This window comes from Siniperca chuatsi, linkage group LG16, assembly GCF_020085105.1.
Source record: "Siniperca chuatsi isolate FFG_IHB_CAS linkage group LG16, ASM2008510v1, whole genome shotgun sequence".
NCBI lineage: Eukaryota > Metazoa > Chordata > Actinopteri > Centrarchiformes > Sinipercidae > Siniperca > Siniperca chuatsi.
Genome location: NC_058057.1, coordinates 22,825,245 through 22,843,581, shown reverse-complemented (window position 1 = coordinate 22,843,581; position 18,337 = coordinate 22,825,245). Strand labels below are relative to the sequence as shown.

Sequence of the window (18,337 nt, the reverse complement as noted above, 5' to 3'; positions counted from 1 at the left end):
AAGTCGTAGGTTGCTTATTTATGTTTGCTAATAAGCAAGCTACTCACTAGCTTGCAAATATTGACTTAACCAAACCTTAACTACAGAGGTGGCAGATCAGAAAATGCTCATATTAATCAATTTTGTAACATTCATATTGTTCATTATGGAAGGCACTGACAAACAACTTATTTTGTCTTTTCTGTATGATGACTTGTTGCTTGAGATCCACTTTTTCGGGGTGAGTTCTCGATATTCAAGCCAAATGTTTTTGGTGGAATCAAGTTGTCAGCTGTTGAATTTGTGTGCTTTAGGTTTTCTATAGCACCGTTCTCAAATACGGCTCATCTCGGCCCTTTAAAGAAGGGCCAAGATGAGCCTGAGACCAGTGACACCTTTCAAAAACTCTGCTTTTTCTGTGTGTTGTTACACACTGTAGGCTTTCCATGCAAAAGCCACATTAAGAACATAGTGAAGAACTAGTCCACCCACACAAGATTATCTGTCAGTATTAAGCTGTATATGCATTTTATTGCCTTAACCGCCAGCATGAGGAAACTATTTGGTGATAGTTTATGCACAAAGGCTCATTTAATATTAATCAGGAACATGTTTTTCACAGCTACAAGCGACAGTATGTGGTGGTGTTGGTCTCAAGAGTACTCTTAACTCTTAAACTCTGTTATTATACACATAATAGTATGTACATTATGATCTCTCTCTCTCTGCAACATTTTTTAATGCGTGTGTGTGTGTGTGTGTGTGTGTGTAGGTCATTCACTGTCCCTCAGGTTATGGCATGTTGATACATAGTGGGCAGCAAGATCTGCCCTGCCTCCTTCTCCTAGGAGTATTTTTAATTTTGAGAGCTCATTTAGCGCTTTCGAACAGTGACCACATTTTCTGTTTTCTTTTGGTTGCCTGGATTTTTTGTGTCTTCCTGTTTCGATTGCCAGTTTGTGATCACTGAGCCTGTACTTGGTTAGGATCTGTCTCTGCTTTCTATCTCTGACAGTGGAGAGATATTCTGCCAATTCATAATCTCTTTTTAGGGCCAGATAACATTCTGATCTACTTTGGTTTTTAGTTTCTTCTTTCCAATGATCGAAATAGGTTTCTTTACAGCGTGTTATAATTTGGTTTACTCTGATTGGTGTTTGGAAGGCAGTGTTGTTGTGAGACTTGTCAGAGTGTGTCTGGGGGGGCAGTTAGTCTCATCAGACCAGTTAGGCTCAGTTCTTGGGTTTGGAGGGCTTTGGAATGGAGGGTCTCTAGGGGGCTGGGCTCTCTCTCTCTCTCTCTCTCTCTCTCACACACACACACACACACACACACACACACACACACACACACACACACACACACACACACACACACACACAGTGTTTTACAGGCTGCAGGGACCATAATAATGCATCATAAGAGCAAAAGGAGAATTCCCTAAAGCAAACTGAAATGAAAGCCATTGTAGCTCACACTAAATCATCTGTTGGCTCTGGTAGTTTCCCAGACTGTGTAGAAAAAGAAAAGTGCACAGTGAGAAGAGTGGATGATTGTGTTTGGAAAAATAGTTCACTCTTAATGGAAAATGGTCCATTCTGGTCTCACACACTGACAAATAGGGACCAAATCTAGTGTTAGTACAAATGGTGTCACTTTATTTTGACAGGCCACTGTTAAATCTCAATAATGTCTGATTCAATAAGCTTACTGTCAGTAAGAATTGTTTGAATGTGAAGTTAGTGAGAGATTTTCAGTTGGATAGCAGACAGAAGTTTAAACCTAATTTCTAATTTCTACAAATACATTGGTAGACAGTCAACTACTTTGGCCGAAGGTTGTGATCAAGTTTAGATAAATATAAGAACTTAACGCGTAACCAAACATGTTGATTTAAAATTACAATACAGTGTGTAGGAAAGTGATAGACAGACCAAAGATGATACAATTTTTTGATATCATTATTTCAGATTATGCCTGTAGCTAATGCTAATTTTCATTATTGATTAATCTGTTTTCTTTTCCAGTTATTCATTTACTTATAAAATGTGACAAAATAGTGAAAAATCCCCATCACAATTTTCCAGATCCCAAGCTGATACCTTAACAATTGTTTGTTTCTTCTTATCAACAGTCCAAATCAAGAAGATATTCAATTTACAACTATATAAAACAGAAAAAAAAGCAGCAAATCCTCACATTTAAAAAGCTGAAACCAGTTTGGTATTTCTGCTTTACAAATCAAAAAAGATTAATCAATTACTAAAAATGGTTCTCAATTAATTTTCTGTCGACTGACTGATAGATTATTTAACTAATTGTTTCAGCGCTACCTGTCAATGACGATATGAAATTAATCAGTATTGACGTTCATCTAGAATGAGCAAATGTAATCATATCTTTCAGTACTATTGCAGAATTGTTGGACAGCTGCCATGGGATAACAAAAACAATGAGGTCATTATAGAAAATCATATATAACCTGATGCAAAATACAGTATATGCATTTATGTACAATTGCAGTACATGCGAATGCTTCCTCAATCTGTGGTGCCTTACCCTCCATACTGTACATGAAAGGGCTGTGGCTGGGTGTGTGTGTGTATATAATTTACAGCATGTTTATGAAATCTACTAATCACCATCTGGAATTGATGCAATTTAACTTTTGTTTTTCAGGGTAACCTTGGCTGAACTACATGCTGTCTTTCAGCTGCAGCTTACTTCACAAAATATAAAAAAAAAAAAATTCTATGTTTGACACATTCACACTAGCATGACATTGTTTTATTAAATGTCAGGCTTAGTTTGAAACAACATCAGTAACGAGATTTGTTTTCTCTTTTTCCAAGTACAGCTGTGAACATCACTAAGTTTTATTGTCATATGGTCGTGAAAATAAACTCGACGAGAAGGTTAGCAATTGTTCCGCTTGCTCTCTTTGTAGGATCATACAGTCTAAGACAACTGGCTAGGTAGTGGCTGTTTCTAGGGCTGTTTTCACACTGATGCAAAGAACACTGCAGCACAAGTTAAGACTTAACTTAAGTTTAACACTGAGCTAAGGGCAGCACCACAAAATACATCACATCCTACATATGACACAAATAATACCATTTCCTTCACATGCCTGATGTCTGCTACTCATTCTTGCAAAGGTTGAAAGAAAGTTCAAACAAGTATCTTGTGTAACCAAAAAATAAATAAATAAATAAATCCCACTCACCTATCATTGCAGAGATGTTAAATTCCTTGCAGCAGAGCTTCATCTTGGCTATATGTTCCAGTGGCAGTGTTCTGGGTGGGAAGCCAGTGAGGGATCATGACCTTGTCTCTGCACTAGCGACTCCTACTAGTTGAATATTGGCACAAAACATTGGTGAGCAGCAGGTTAAATCCCAAAATGTAGGTATCAGTTAAAAAAAAAACCTGATCTAAACCTACCTTATTAGTAGGCCTACACCTGATTGACTGTATGCTGTCTATTCTGCAGTCGGTTTCAGTGGAACATTCTGTTGCTACAGCAACAGTGTTCCATAACAGTTATGGTACAGGGGCGTTTTTGGACACGAGGGGCGCCACTTCCCAGCATTGGACGCTGGATAGGCATGCCACTAGATGTCACGAGAGATAATTGACAGGTGCTCTCCTTCCCTGAAACACAACATGAAACACTTCCTGGCTGCACCTGATTGGACAAATGCTTTCACTTGTGACCAAACCGGACCAACATGGAGGCTCGTTTGGAAACTTTCTCTTATGTTACGAAAATAGTTCACTGAAAAGTTTCTGAAAACATTTTAGGCAGCAAAATAAGCCATGCAGTTGGTGAATCTGTCTTCATTTTAGATGAAGTTAGTTTAAAAGTTTTTGGGGAGTTTTCCAGAGGCCGCGAGTCGCGCATGATGTAGCCTAGATTTAACTTTATGCAAATGAGAAACAACACTATGCTACCAGAATGCTTTTCAAGGCTTTCTACATAGACAATGAATGCAAAGTGTGGAAATGACATTGATACATTCCACCTTTTGTCAGATCTGTGACCAAACAAATACTGACACTCTCCAAATGCCCTTGTTGGCAGCTGTTATTACAGCTGTTTTGTGATTGTTGATGTGTCATTTGTTAACTCAGGTTTTCTGTGATCAGTTCAACAACTAATCAAGCTAGCTATTATACCAGCTGTCTGAGACGCTAATGTGTTGCGAATACAACATTCTAACTATTAATGTATTTATCTGTTGTGTATAACTCTTTCACTGGTGATACTTTGTTTACTTTCTTTCCAGAAACACAATGTAACTAATTTGACAGCCTAGACTTTCGTGAATTCAGTTTCCTTGTTACTGTGTTAATATAAATAACTTTGGTCTATCTCTTGTTTATGGTATCATTGTTCTCTGATTTTTTATCACTATCATTGAATTTGTATACTGTTTTCACAGTTTCACAATTTCTTTTACTTCAAAGACTAGCTTCTGTCTTTAACCTATATTGGAAATGTGTTTATCTATTTGCATAGTGTGCACCTACACATATACATAGTGAAGGCAGAAGAGCTGTGACAAAAAAAGAAAGGATTCAAAGAACTAAGTAAGGAAGAGTAGAATTTTGTAAATAATTTTTAAAAAGATACCAAACAAAATAAGGAAGGAAGCAAGAAATGGCGTTGAGACCTGGCCTCTTGTCTTATAACATAACATCTCTTTATTTTATTTTTTATTTTCTTCATACAGACAGGAACTGCTGCTGAAAATCTACAATAGTATACAAGAGGCATATTGCCATTGTCTCTGGGTGTTTTGGGGTAGCAGCTGTGGCCCGACCCAGAAGCTACAGTTTGTCCCTTTTGAACACAATGTGCCTTTACTGTACATACATAACCCCAGATAATGTGTCCTTTGAATTTATGTATACAACCTATAACCCATAAATCTATTTAGCCTTGTGACCAACACTATACTGTATACTACTCCAATAGTCCAACTTCCACAATAAACATAGCTTGTTTTATTCAAACACATTACGTTTTTCAGGTCCTTGTACAGTTGTCTTGTTCAAACCATGCAACACATACTGTATGTCTGTGGTCAGGACTGTCTTGAATGTGTCCAGGTTTTTGTTGCATGTGTATCCATGCATTCATATTAGTGTATACTGTCACAGATTACGGGTATGCACAGTCACTTGCTGTTATCAACCACGCATACAGAATCAGTGGGGGTTTTTTCAGAGAAATACGCAGTTAAATGCCTTATGCGTACCTCAGTGTTTTATCATTTTTATGTCCAGAGCATGTGTCAGTTTTCCTTTATAGCCTCACAAATGTTCACATTTAGTGTGTGTATTCTTGTCCTCTCGAACAGGAAACACAAGAACACACACACACACACACACACACACACACACATGGCCAGCTTCTCTTACGTTCTCTCTCTCTCTCTCTGCCAATGATTTGGTGTGTATCCTTGTGCATTCACAGCTTCTCAATATCCCTGTATTTCTTCCTCAGGATGGAAACCTGGTCCCTGAACAACACAGGGTCCAGTCTCATCTGGGAGTGCACCAGTGGCATGAAACCCAGCCAATGACTGAAGGCATTCATGCAGGTCTGTCGCTGGGCGAAGTGGTCTGGGTCGGCCCACCGAGATGCCTTGGAGCCCTTGGTTTACAGAAACAGAGATGGAAAACAGAGAAAGGGAGAGGATCAATGTATTAGAGTAACTAAGGAATAAATCAACAGGTCTGAGAAGAAGCTGTATTGGTTGACGTAGTGGCGACTCACAGGGTTAGTTGGTGAACTACTGTAGCTGGAGAGCTAATGGCTAACACGCTAGCCTGCCACACGCTAGCCTCCTAGCACTAGCCAGTCACAATAGCTACCAGACGTTCTTTCTATTTTCTCTATACTGGATCCTTGGCTCCTCCTGTACGCATGTTGAAGAGTCCTTGAGCAAGACACTCAACCCCATGGCAGGTCCCTGGCCATTGGTGTTTAAGTGTGTTAAGGGGGTGAATGAGAGGTTAAGTGCTTTGTCCTAAGGTGTTACTGAGTAGAGGTAGAATCATTGGTTGACTCTTCTGTGCATTTGACTTGATGTCCTTCCGTACTTGGTTACTTCAGGCCATCTGTTGTTTTTGTTGATGATTTTGCTTCTTTTATTAAATGAATGGTTGTTGGTGGGGTTTTCACTATGGAGTTTTAGACATCACGCTTTTACACATCACAAGCCAGAAGGGGGGAGGCATCCAGCAGTGCTATGATGCATCTGAACCCAGCTTTCATTTCTTCTCTACAGTCGGTTTTTAGAGGTGTGTGTCTCCTTGGCTGCAAGGTTAGATGTCTAAATGGTCAAAATGATTGAATGACTGAAGGGTGATTTATTTATCTCCTTAGAAAGAATCATTTTCATTGCAGCAATAAACTTAAAGCAGCTATTTTGATTGACCTGATCCCATAGAATAATATGATGACGCATTGCTCATGAACACAGGTATTGCGGCGTGCTGACTTATTCACCAGCATCATGTGCACTGATGGTGGCCCTCTTGTAGACCATCAAAGACCATAGGAGCGCCTCCATGCTGATGAAGCTGCTCATTATCGTGGACGGCTTATCATCATAACACATACTGTATCTCCCACTATTTGTTTTCACCACCTGCTCCTCCAGAGAATCCAGGTTCATCATACTGAAGGAGCTGGTTGACCTGACCAGCTGATTCACCCTGTGGGAATCCCCACAAGTAGTTGTTGACACTTCAGCAAACAGCAGCACAGAAAGTCAGACTTGTTTGTTAAGAAGTGCTTTGCCACTTTTTGGCTCCAACTAGCAGGTTGTTTAACTCACTCAGTCAGTGTGTTGGTCCAAATAAACTCACTCTGCCAGTACAGCCATGGTACACATTACCTGGGAGTTTTGCAGAGCCAAAAAACATTGCAGCTGATCACAAATTGTATACTTGTTTTAGAGGGTCTTGTTATTAAGTTGCACCTTATTATACGACTCTTTCGTGTCACCTTCCCTTTTAGAAACAGGAAGACAGAGAGTGAGACGTTTACCACCAGCAGCTGCTTTGTTTTACTGACATTTAGCTTCAAATGTTCAACCAAAGTTATTACCCAGGCACCAACAGTACGGGACTCAATGAAGACGTGAAAATGTCAGCTTTGTAAAACTGCACTGGTGCACCTAATACATCATCCAATGAGTGCAGTCCTTTATCCGGTCTAAAATTAAGGGATACACCTGCATCTTTATGAGCCTGTCCCCCGATCTGGAAGAAACTGATGATGTTAAAGTTCCATGAAAAATTTAAAAGGCAAACAAAAATCCTTCCAGTAAGTTTCAGTTCCAGTAGGTCACTGAGATATTTGATTATTCACTGCAGTTATTGGAACTGTGCAGTTGTTGTGTGTTGTTCCCCTCAGTAGTCCAAGCAGTTTAAGCTTCAAGAATAGCTGCTGGGCGACTCCATGATGCTATCGTCTTCTGCTGCACTGTGTCCTCACCTGATTATCTGAGATGGACAGCAGGGGTGGCGGGGTGGACCCTGAGGAGGCTGTCGTAGATGAGTTGGTGAGGGGGCAGTTGAGGGCAACATGGAGGGCAGCAGCTCCCTTTGATAAGCTGTGGCATGGGGGTGTGGAGTTGGAGCAGATTCATCCTGTGTGCTGCAGGAGGGTGGCAGCGGGGGGTACTGAGGGTCAGGTAGAATAATGGAACTACAAACAAATCGATTCAAAGAAATGGTTTGGCACTTTGAATGAAACATCTCTACTCTTAAAATACAAAATGAATTAATAAATTATAAAAACACAGCCAAAAAATATCAGTCATGACTTCTGTTGCTTCATCAAAACTGTTTGTGATGGTCAAGGTTTCCTAAAAGATCCCTCCACTTTGCTTGAAGCAAAGTATAAATCAGTGGTGAGAGAGGGGGAGGCAGGAACAGAGAGACACTCAAAAAGGAAGGAAGAAAGAGAGCGAGGGAAAGAGGGAGTAAATCTAGGTTTGCCGTGCTGCCTTTACAATTAAGACATTAATCACTGAGTCTATACTGCCTAGTCATCGTCCTGCCTGTGGTCAGGCCATCAATCAGAACCTGACATTGGGCTGGCCACACGAAGCACACATACACTTTCACACACACAACATGCACATAGGGATCTCCCAGAGAGAAGGTCAGGGCTGTATGTAGCCCGAAGCTTCTCCACTGTTGCTCATTCAACACAAGGAGGTGAATCTCTTTTCGCTGTCTTTAAACCACTGTCAAGCACTCTTAAAGGTACCCAGTGGGCTTTTTGACCACCAGTAGCACTATGGAGCAGTATTTTAATAAAGCAGTCTTTCAAAATTGGCTCTGCAAATGTTTCATGAGAAAAGAAATGTATTCAACACGTTGGTTAGGCTTCAAGGAAACACACAATCTTCAGACACAGTTTTTTTATGGAAACTTGGGAGCTACTTGTGTCATTGCCTCTACACATTGCAAACACTCTCTGTGTCAGATTAAGATTCATTCAATGTAAGCATCAATTATAATCTTTAAAAAAAAAATGTATTTAACATTTCCTGGTCCAGGTAGGTGGTCATTTCTGTGATTATCTCATGTACAGCATGATTTGCTCCTTAATTGAAATTTAATTTAAAATAAGACAATTTTCGATGGTCTCAATTGAATTAAATTAAATGAGTATGTTGAAGTAGTTTTCAAGGATTTATTACAACGGTAGTCTCTGAAAGTGGGATAACACCATATATTTAAGATTGCTTTTAACGTTGTATACCTGTGCATTATACCTTGATAATTTCCAACATGGCATTATTTTTGTAAATGACCGCAATGACAGAAAAGACAAGAGTCTAGTCTATTATTACATATATTACATGTTCATATTTATGTATATCTTCATATTACTAGCAGTCCCACAGTACTAGCATCCTGCAGGCGGAGCACTGGATGGTAAAAATCCGTCCACTGTCGCTATAAATCACCACTCTTAACTACAAGGATGACCATGTGCCAATGTATGTGTCTGTGAGTGTAAAGCTAACGATAAAGCTCTACCTGGGTCATCATGGTTTCCTTGTACTGCTTCTTTTGTGTGACTTTGATTGGCGGCTGCTTGGTTACGGCCGAAACCAGGAAGTTCATCAGGATGTCTTCACAATTAGCCATGCGGTCCACCGTGGCCAGCAGACTGGCTGGGATGTAGTGGGTGAACAGGTAGTGGTAGTATCTGACATACACACACATAAAGGAAAAAAGACAGATGAGGTTAATTGTGTGTTTATTTCTTTCTTTTTTTTTTTAAAGCTGCACTTCTATTCTATTCCATATGGTTGCTGTGTTGCACTCTCAGCAGCATGGGAGCACTAGATCACTGTCAACTCTTTTACCTCACTGCCAAGGTCTGCTGTCCATCGTTCTCACACACACACACACACACACACACACACACACACACACACACACACACACACACACTTTCCACCTTTCCCTCTCACTCACTGACTCATTTTTTCTGCCTTGCGTTGGCATTTGAGATTTTATATAACAAAAGGACTAAAGACTCGCACTGAGCGTCCTAACAATAGAACAATGAGAGAGCTGTTTATCTGCACGACAAGATGCTTCAAATCCCTTCAGAGACTAACAGTCTTCTCAGTTCAATTTACCGCTCTGCTTAATACTTCAGTTTACCATTTTTTCTTTCAGTCCTAGCTTTGTAATTTTGACAATTATTGTATGAGACAACAAAGAAGTGGAGAAAGATCGTATTATCCCATTTCCTTTTGTATTACTCCACTAAAAAATGAAATGTGACTGGAGAGAGGCGACTTTCAATGTGGTTTGTATCTTGTAGAGAAGGAATAAGTATTTTTGTGAAGTTGGAATAGATCAGCCTGACAGGTGATGCAGAACAACTGCACCACAAGGCAAATTGATGACAGTGCTGGAAGAGTAGCTTGACGACAGCTCAAAGTTGGACATTATTAATTCATATCAAAAGCATTCTTATATTACATTGTCATTATGCTGTGTTACTTGCCTTTAAATGATTGTTTACATATTAGCCAACGGTTTAAGTGTATAGTAAACTATATACAAAGTAATACAACAGCATTACATTTACAGTGTACCCACTTATGTAAATAAACAAACCTAATGACCTCCAGTTGATGATCATCATGAAAACAAACAACATAAATTTACTTTTACAAAAGTATTAAGATTTTTAGTAAACCATCTTGTACATCAGTCATAACAGTTTTACTCTGAATACCATAATATTTATAATAATGCTGAGTTCATTTCAGCCTTGAAAAAGTTTAATTAAAAAAATTAATAACATGAACAAATTGAGTTAATTGGATTCACCTTCCACTGAATTCATAACTAAAGAAAATCATGATTAATATGCTCCAAATGGCAAAATCCAAACATACCTACACAACAGCAACAACACCACAGGTCAAGTGTGTAGGCTTGTCCACATAACCTATGTAACTTTTCCTGGTTCACCCCATCTTGGTTATAGGAATTTATTATTTTTTTCAGCAAAACATGAGGGTGCTTTGCAAAACAAAACAAGAAGACAAACAGAGCTCAATATTTTCATGCTGGAGTGCAGAAAAGGCAGATGGATGAATCACTTTAAAAATGTTTATCCTCCATGTCATTTAGATCTGGTTAGGAAGGGCAAGAGACAACAGGATTTATGATAAGCATGGTTTTAACTGCAAAGTATTATGAATAAGTTATATAAAAGATATGTACATTCAAAATGTTTAAATGCATCTTTGAATATAATGCATATAATTAATATCATGCATTTTGTAAGTGACATGACTTCACTGCATCCAAAGGAAGTCTTTATGAATGTCTTACATTGTAAGTGCCTCATGTTTATTGTTAATCATCTGAACGAATGATGTGTAAAAATGAAAATGAGTGAAGCAACTGCAAAGCTTCATTTATCAGCAGGAGATCATCTGGTTTTTGTACCTGTGGTAGAAAGCTGCCCCCGTAAGGACCATGGAGTAGTCATTGGTCCATTTGGAGGTGTAGCCCCAGCGGGATCTGGAACTATCCCAGTAGTGGCTCCTTGCTGGATAACCAACGATACGCTCTGGAAAACTTTGCCAAACAATAAAGGCAAAATCCACCTGTGGGAGCAGACAGTAAAGAAAGAGGCCGGAGGAGAGAAAAGAAGAGGAGGCCAATGGAAAATAAAGTGGATGATATAGTCGGAGAAAATAAAGACAAGAGGTAAAAAAAAGAAAGAAAAAAAGGAGAGGATAAGGTAGGAGGAAGAGGAAAGGTGAAAGGAGAGAGGAAAAGCACACAGTAATGTAAAGAGGTGATAGAGTTCATTCAAAATACACAGAAAATCATTCAGAATTTAAGCAGCTTGTAGAGAAGGTAAACAGATATAAATATAAACAACTTGTTCAGAATAGCTATCAAATTCATTATTCAGCCAGCAAGGCCATCATCAAAACAATAGCCTCTCTGCCTCTTCACAACCTAACAAATAGCATTTCAAATGGCATTTCAGCATTGTGAGCAGTTTCCCTCCTACCTGAAAAGTTCCCCATCAAATCAAACGTCATTTAAGTATCTACATCACAACAGATTCACTTGACTTGCTGTATTTTTTTCTTTTCTCTTACTATGTTTATGTGACCGTTATGCACCAAAATACAAAGGCAAATTCCTTGTTTGTGAAAACCTACTTGGCAATAAACTTGTTTCTGACTCTGATTTAAATTCCTCAGTTTGTGCCACCTAGAGCAGATCCATGTCTGTTTGCTTCCACTCATGTCTTTTTATGACTGTATAGGCAAACATGCTGCTTCCTTTTGCATTTAGTCTGAACACACCTTTAGAATCTGGAATTCTTAAGTACATGCACTGAACAACTCTAAAGGTATGATTCACTAATACACTCATGTGCCAAGAGGGTGCTCATTGCTTCTGGAGCTGCATATCCTTCATCCATCCATTGGACCATGTCTGTCCAGCTCTGTATCACTTTCAGGCTCCCTACTTCCACAATAAAGAAGAATTTTCCTGTGGAGTTGTCTGGAGCACCTGGTATCCTTGAAGGAGCTTGAGCTACCTGAGAAAGTGCCTCTTTTGAATTCAGAAGCACCACTGAGAAGTGCAGGCAGACACACTGGAGAATAAAGGGATCAGCACATAATGAAATACTTGGTAATACACACAGACACACACGCACACACACTACCTCAGGAGCCGAGGGAGAAAATGAATTACAAGAATAGTAGAGGTAGAGACACGGAGTCGGGGAGGGGAGCACCGAAAGTGGATGTTCTTTAGCGATACCTCGCGGCTTCTGTCATGAATCGCGTGAGCAATTACTGTAAAGCGCTGGCACTAAGCTGAGAGAAAGGTTGGAGCTGCCATTCTCAGTGTAGCCCCTGATGAACTGACGTGTTAGCTGTGTGCAAGTATAGTGTGTGTGTGAGTGTGTGTGTGTGTATGCTTATACATGTGTTTGTATGTGAGATGTGTCAGATGTCTTCACAGCTGTGCTGAAAGGTCTAATGATATCATGCAAATATAATTTTGCCTTCAGAGATTAAAAGGCTCTTTATAATGTGAAGTGGCGTGTGTGTTTGTGTGAGTGTGTGTGTGTGTGTGTGAATTTACAAGTGAGAGAGTGACAGAACCCAGATTCTTTGCACTCATAATCTGTCTGTCTTAATTACAGTTTTAAAACGAGGCTTGATGTGGCTGAGGAATTCAAGGGAAGACTGAGAATTGAACAGAGTCTGTGTGTGTGTGTGTGTGTGTGTGTGTGTGTGTGTGTGTGTGTGTGTGTGTGTGTGTGTGTGTGTGTGTGTGTGTGTGTGTGTGTGTGTGTGTAATACATAACACTAATATATTCTACAAAGCCAAAATTGATCTGAGGAGCAGAGGGTCAATCCAGCAATATATCTGTCACAAATCTCTCCTGACATTTGGGTTTAACATGCCCAGTGTTATGAAGATGAAAAGGAGTTACATCACATTTTAGAGCCGGTAACCTCCCCTCAGTATGCGGTCTTTTCCAATGTGTTTTGAGAAGTTGTGTTTTCAATCTGTTTTTTATTTTGCTCCCTTTGAAGCGAGGCCACTGCAGTGCTTTCACTGTCAATTTCCATCTGATTTCAGGGTGATAAAAGTGAGGAAAATGTGTCTTAAACTAAGCTTGTATCCAGCAGTTTTGAAGTGCTGTGGCTTTGATGAAGTTTTACCAACAGTCTCAGTGTGATCCAAGACAACCAGCTGGGGTGTAAGGTCCACACTGCGGCCACAAGCGGCTACTGCAGGTTTGTAGTTTGAAGCATCTTTTGAATTAAAGCTGCTCTCACCAGGCACTCGCTGCGTGGGTGTGGTTACGTCAGGTCTCGGCAGCTCTTAAAGTGCTTTATACATTTCAACCACCTAAAATCATCTGCTGTCAACTTTCTGTAGAGTTTCTGTTATTGATTGCTTATGGCTTCTTCTATGACAGTGTTGGCATGCAATGCTGAACCACAAGACCGTGGACCTGCAGACTGGATGCAGGTCCAGACCTACAACCAATCAGTGCAGCAAAACGTGTGACATGTGACTTTTCAAACGTGGACCGGTAATGCTCCTCTGTCAGTCATCGTACCAAAACCGCCCCCTATTAAATAAATGGTTGTGATTGGCCTGACCAGATCCTGAATGCGTGGAAATCTGTCTGAATAGGAGGGAGGCCAGATGGTTCTGCCAGAGCAAATGACACATGAGCTCGGCAGATTTGTCTGGTTCCCCGGCTAGGTATCTACAGTAACACCTCATAAACGCTGTTGCTAACCTTGATTATGTGTGTTGGAGGTTTGAGGTTTGTCTTAACAATAAAATAAGCCTTTGTCCCCAACTTGGCTTAAAAAACCCAGAAAAAAGTATCGGCCCAAAAAAGGTTGAATACGATAACCTGTATTACACCCTCTGTAACCCTGTGAAAAAATTAACGTTTGTGAAAAAATTAAGACTTGTAACTTAAATTTGTGTGTGCATGTGAGACTTCAGTCTCTCACACAGTGTTTAATCTTTGAGTGCTAAGTTTCACACACAGTTTTCTGCTTTGAATTTGTACTCAGATGTTTCACAAAAGCATATATTTTTTATCAGTGTTTGTGCAACCTCACTGTTCATATAATTTGTGCTCAAATTCTAATTAGTTTATTCTTAATGTTTTTTTTCTGCACATACTGTATACATCTTTTCCATAAATTCACAAACTGGAATTTCTCATGCAGAAGATTTTACTTTGCAGAGGGTGGTATACAACCACCGCTTTGAAACTATTTCTGAACATCACTTCACCAGCTCAAAACCTTATTGACCCTCGTAGAAAAGGTTTCAATCGTAGTCATCTGGACACTGTTTTCAAAATCAAGACGTTTCGGCTCCCATCCGGAAGTCATTCTCAATTGTGAAAAATGGTCTGAGAACTCAGAAATTTAAGCTAATCTGTATTACTTAAGTCCTGCCCTCAGGAAGGAGTCTTCCTGAGTTTCTGCTGTTTAACCTGCCTAGTTTCACCTGAAACTGCCCTTCTTTTGTTTCCATGATGGCATATCATGGAAACAAAAGAATGACCCTCATTTGAACCCATAGAAAACACTTATTTCACATAGCCATGGTCTAGTCCTACATGTCAGTCCAATATCTGATAGTATTATAGTTTCAGACTCAAAACTTGGATGTGGTGGATGCAATCAGCTGGCTGAAAAACTTCCCTCATCCCCTGAATTACACCCTATTCCCCTTTATTACTGAACATTCCCCATCCATCCACCCATCCATCCATTTTCTGCCACTCATCTGGGGGCAGGATCGCTGTGGCAGTAGGCAGCAAGGTAGTCCAGACCTCCCTCTCCCCAGCAACGTTTTCCAGCTCCTGCTGGGGAATCCCGAGGCGTTCCCAAGCAAGATGAGATATATAATCTCTCCAGCGTGTTCTGGGTCTACCCCGTGGTCTCCTACCAGTTGGACATGCCCGGAAATCCTCCAAAGGAAGGCACCCAGGAGGCATCCTGATCAGATGCCCGAACCACCTCAACTGGCTCCTTTTGATGCGAATGAGCAGCAACTCTACTCTGAGCTCCCTCCAGATGTCTCAGCTCCTTACCCTATTTTTAAGGCTGTGCTCAGCCACCCTACGGAGGAAACTAATTTCGGCCGCTTGTATCTGCGATCTCATTCTTTCGGTCACTACCCAAAACTCTTGACCATAGGTGAGGATTAGAACGTAAGGTTGTTGAAAGGTTGTTCCTTCTGAACATTCCCCAGATGCAGGAATACTTGTTTGTGGTGTACTTCTGAACTCCTTTTACTCCCTAATACTAGTTGTCTGTAAAGCTGATGAAAAAGAGAAAAGACAAAAATGTTTTTGTAATTGCAAGACACTGTGGCTTTAAGGTGTAAGAAAATAATGTAAATGAATGGTGGGTAAAAAAGGCCATTAAATTAATATCTTTATCTTTTCTATGAATTTATGATTATTTAAGTCCAATCTGATAACCTTGCATACTGATGAAAAGTATAAATGCTCTGAAATGTGCCCAACCTAGACAGGCCTTTAAATGACAAGAGGATCACAAATTCTGCCATTGCTGTTGAAGAACTATTTCCATATCCACCATATTGAAAATGTCTTCCAAAGGGCATAATGCAGCAGCATGCTTGGCCACCCAATGAGAGACAAAAGCTTTGTCAGGTTTTTTTCAGTCATATTCCCTTCTCTAATCTCTCTTCATGGAATAATCATACATTTAATGAGCTGAAACAATGTAATTATGAAATTGGCACAGCCATTCTTCCACATAGGTATTATAATATGAAAAGTCCTATCAAATGTGTAATGTTCTCTCTTGCACATTTTCTTTTACTTGACATATTTCATTTCCTTTAAATAAAACCCCTCACCATGTTAAAAGGGCAATTAGAGCATCGGGTTAGCGAGCACAGCAAAGATTCGCTCCACTTCCACTTTACGATTCCTCTCTCTGACATCTTCTTCTTCTTACTCTTGTTTCATAAAACAAGTCATGTTCCCATAAAAGTTTAGTTGTACAAACTCTCTCATATTGCTGTGCCACAAATTGTAGTGCCATAAAGTGTAATTGTGATCCCATCAGCGTATAAAAGGTGAACATTGACTTGCTCCCATCAATAAAACATCTCAGAGTTTAAAGATATATTGGCTCTCTTGGGCTCTTGGGCCTCACAATCCATTATGGATGGCATCTTTTACTTGCTGAAAAGCTGAAGAGAAATGAGGTTGCTAATTGTTATGACTCTCAAAGTAGAAGCACTCATTTAGCATCACAGACGAGCTGTTCCTGATCATTTTACTGCAAAAGGTTTAAAAGAATATGAAACTACTAGTGACTTGTGTTGCAACATTTGTAAATGTGGAAATTGTATAAAACAACAGCGAATAAAGATAAAAAGCAGTTCAATCACTAAGGGCTAGAGAATAGAAGTATTAGCTGCAATGCATTGACTATATTTATGTTAAAATTACTTGTCGCCATTCCAGACCATGCATAGAAAGGTTAAAGATGCAGTTTATTTATTTTTCAAAATCGCCTAACCTAACTTAACCATGGCAGCTGCTTCGACTAACGTAGTAATTTTGGAAAGACATTAAAGACTCATTGTGTCATCGTCTTCAATGTATATTGTTGTATCATGTTTATCAGTATAAGTAAAGCTAGAATTATAATTGTGCGTTTAGGGGTTGTTGTGTGATGTGTGCCTCCTCAAAAATAAAACTACATGTTGGAGCTACAGCGCCTACAGAGACCATGTGGAGACCTCAAGAAGTATGATTGGTCAGCATGGGCTGCTTATGTTTTCTCCTACAAGTTTCAGATGTGGATGTGGAGATCGCTGATAGTGAGGACAACATTAAAGTTGCTATCCTGAAGATTTTCATGAAATAAAACCCAGTTGTGCCTCTGCCTTTTATTTATTTTTTAGTTTCAGAGAAAATAAAGAGGCAAACCACTAACTCTGCTAACATGTCAAAGTCTTGATTAAAAAAGGGGGAATAGAAACATTATTTCCTCTCGACAATGCTTTAGACATTTCACTGGTTTCTAATTTGTTCTAAAACAAGTGTCAGTGTAACAAACCACTGGGGTGTTTCCCATCCTCTCGTTTAAGTAACAAGTGAGACTTTAATCAAAGAGGTGCTCTGTGTTTTGACAGTGTAATGATACAGACACAGAGGTAATGGCTCTCGTAAAACTCCTGACTCCGTGAAAGCACTTTGTTTTTCATTATACCCTCTTCTATCTGCTTCCCCACTCTCCTTTCCTTATTTCCTCTAGCCTAGATTTTCCTTTGTTTTCTGTCCTTTTTTGTCCGCTTTTTTATTCCCTTTTCTTTTCCCCCTACACTTTTTCCTTCCTCTGGTCTTTTCTCTTGCTCACTTCACTCCTCTTTAGATATATTTTTACTTTCCTTTGCCTTCCCTTGTTTGCTTTTCCCTCTCTCATCTCTTTTACTTTTTCTGTTGCTTTTCTTTCTTGTCTTTTTTCACTTTCACTTTCAAATCTAAATTAAAAACCCTACTGTTCTCATGTGTCTTTGATTGATTGGTTTCTCTACTGCACTTTATTTCCTTTGTGGCATTTGAGGCTACTTACAACTTATTAGTGCACTACAACTGTATTTCTGGTCTATTCTAATTTATTATGTAATTTATTTTATTTAATCTAATTTTCAAAATCTAATTTATTCTATCTTAATTGATTTTATTCTGGACTGTATTGCTTATTGTCATTCTAATGATTTTCTTTGCCTATGTGAAGCACTTTGAATTGGCACTGCTTCCTCTCCTTTCCTCAGTGTTAAGTTTCATTAAAAGCAACATCTTAATAGTATCTATCCTAACACCACACATTGCACAGTAATTTAATTAAGACTGGTTCTTGAACATCCTGGCAACGTGGTGAATCACTGAGCATCCATAATATTGATGTCTGTAATCAGAACTCTTTTTTTTGTATTTTAAATCCATTGTCTAACTTTGTTGCTTTGCTAAACTTCCTACTCATCCTACTTAGTTCAGTGTCATCTGATGCATTTAGAATCCCCCTTTAAAGGCAAAGCACATTTTCCTCCTCTAGTTCAGTTGCAATGTTTGTCAGAGTGGTGCACTTCATTTGTAATGAATGGTATTCATGACTGTGCGTGGAATGACTGCCTCATTTCAAAAAGGATCAATACTGCGTTAAGACATACCAACCTTTTGCCACTGGCTGACATAAAACCATGCAGGCTGGAGCTGGTTATA

At 39.4% G+C, this 18,337-nt stretch overlaps 1 protein-coding gene across 2 annotated transcripts in view; it reads right to left on the bottom strand.

Annotated features, from left to right (window-relative positions):
* Positions 1 to 4,661: 4,661 nt before the first annotated feature.
* The window catches only part of LOC122862811 (exostosin-1), a 232,205-nt gene continuing 218,529 nt past the window's right edge, over positions 4,662 to 18,337 (bottom strand). For both annotated transcript variants that reach the window (XM_044168517.1, XM_044168518.1), the window contains 3 exons: positions 10,993 to 11,153; positions 9,052 to 9,223; positions 4,662 to 5,641 (listed from right to left, as the gene is read on the bottom strand). In XM_044168517.1, the coding sequence (XP_044024452.1) occupies positions 5,456 to 5,641; positions 9,052 to 9,223; positions 10,993 to 11,153 (519 nt within the window). In that variant the 3' untranslated portion in view covers positions 4,662 to 5,455. The remainder of the gene's footprint in view (positions 5,642 to 9,051; positions 9,224 to 10,992; positions 11,154 to 18,337) is intronic.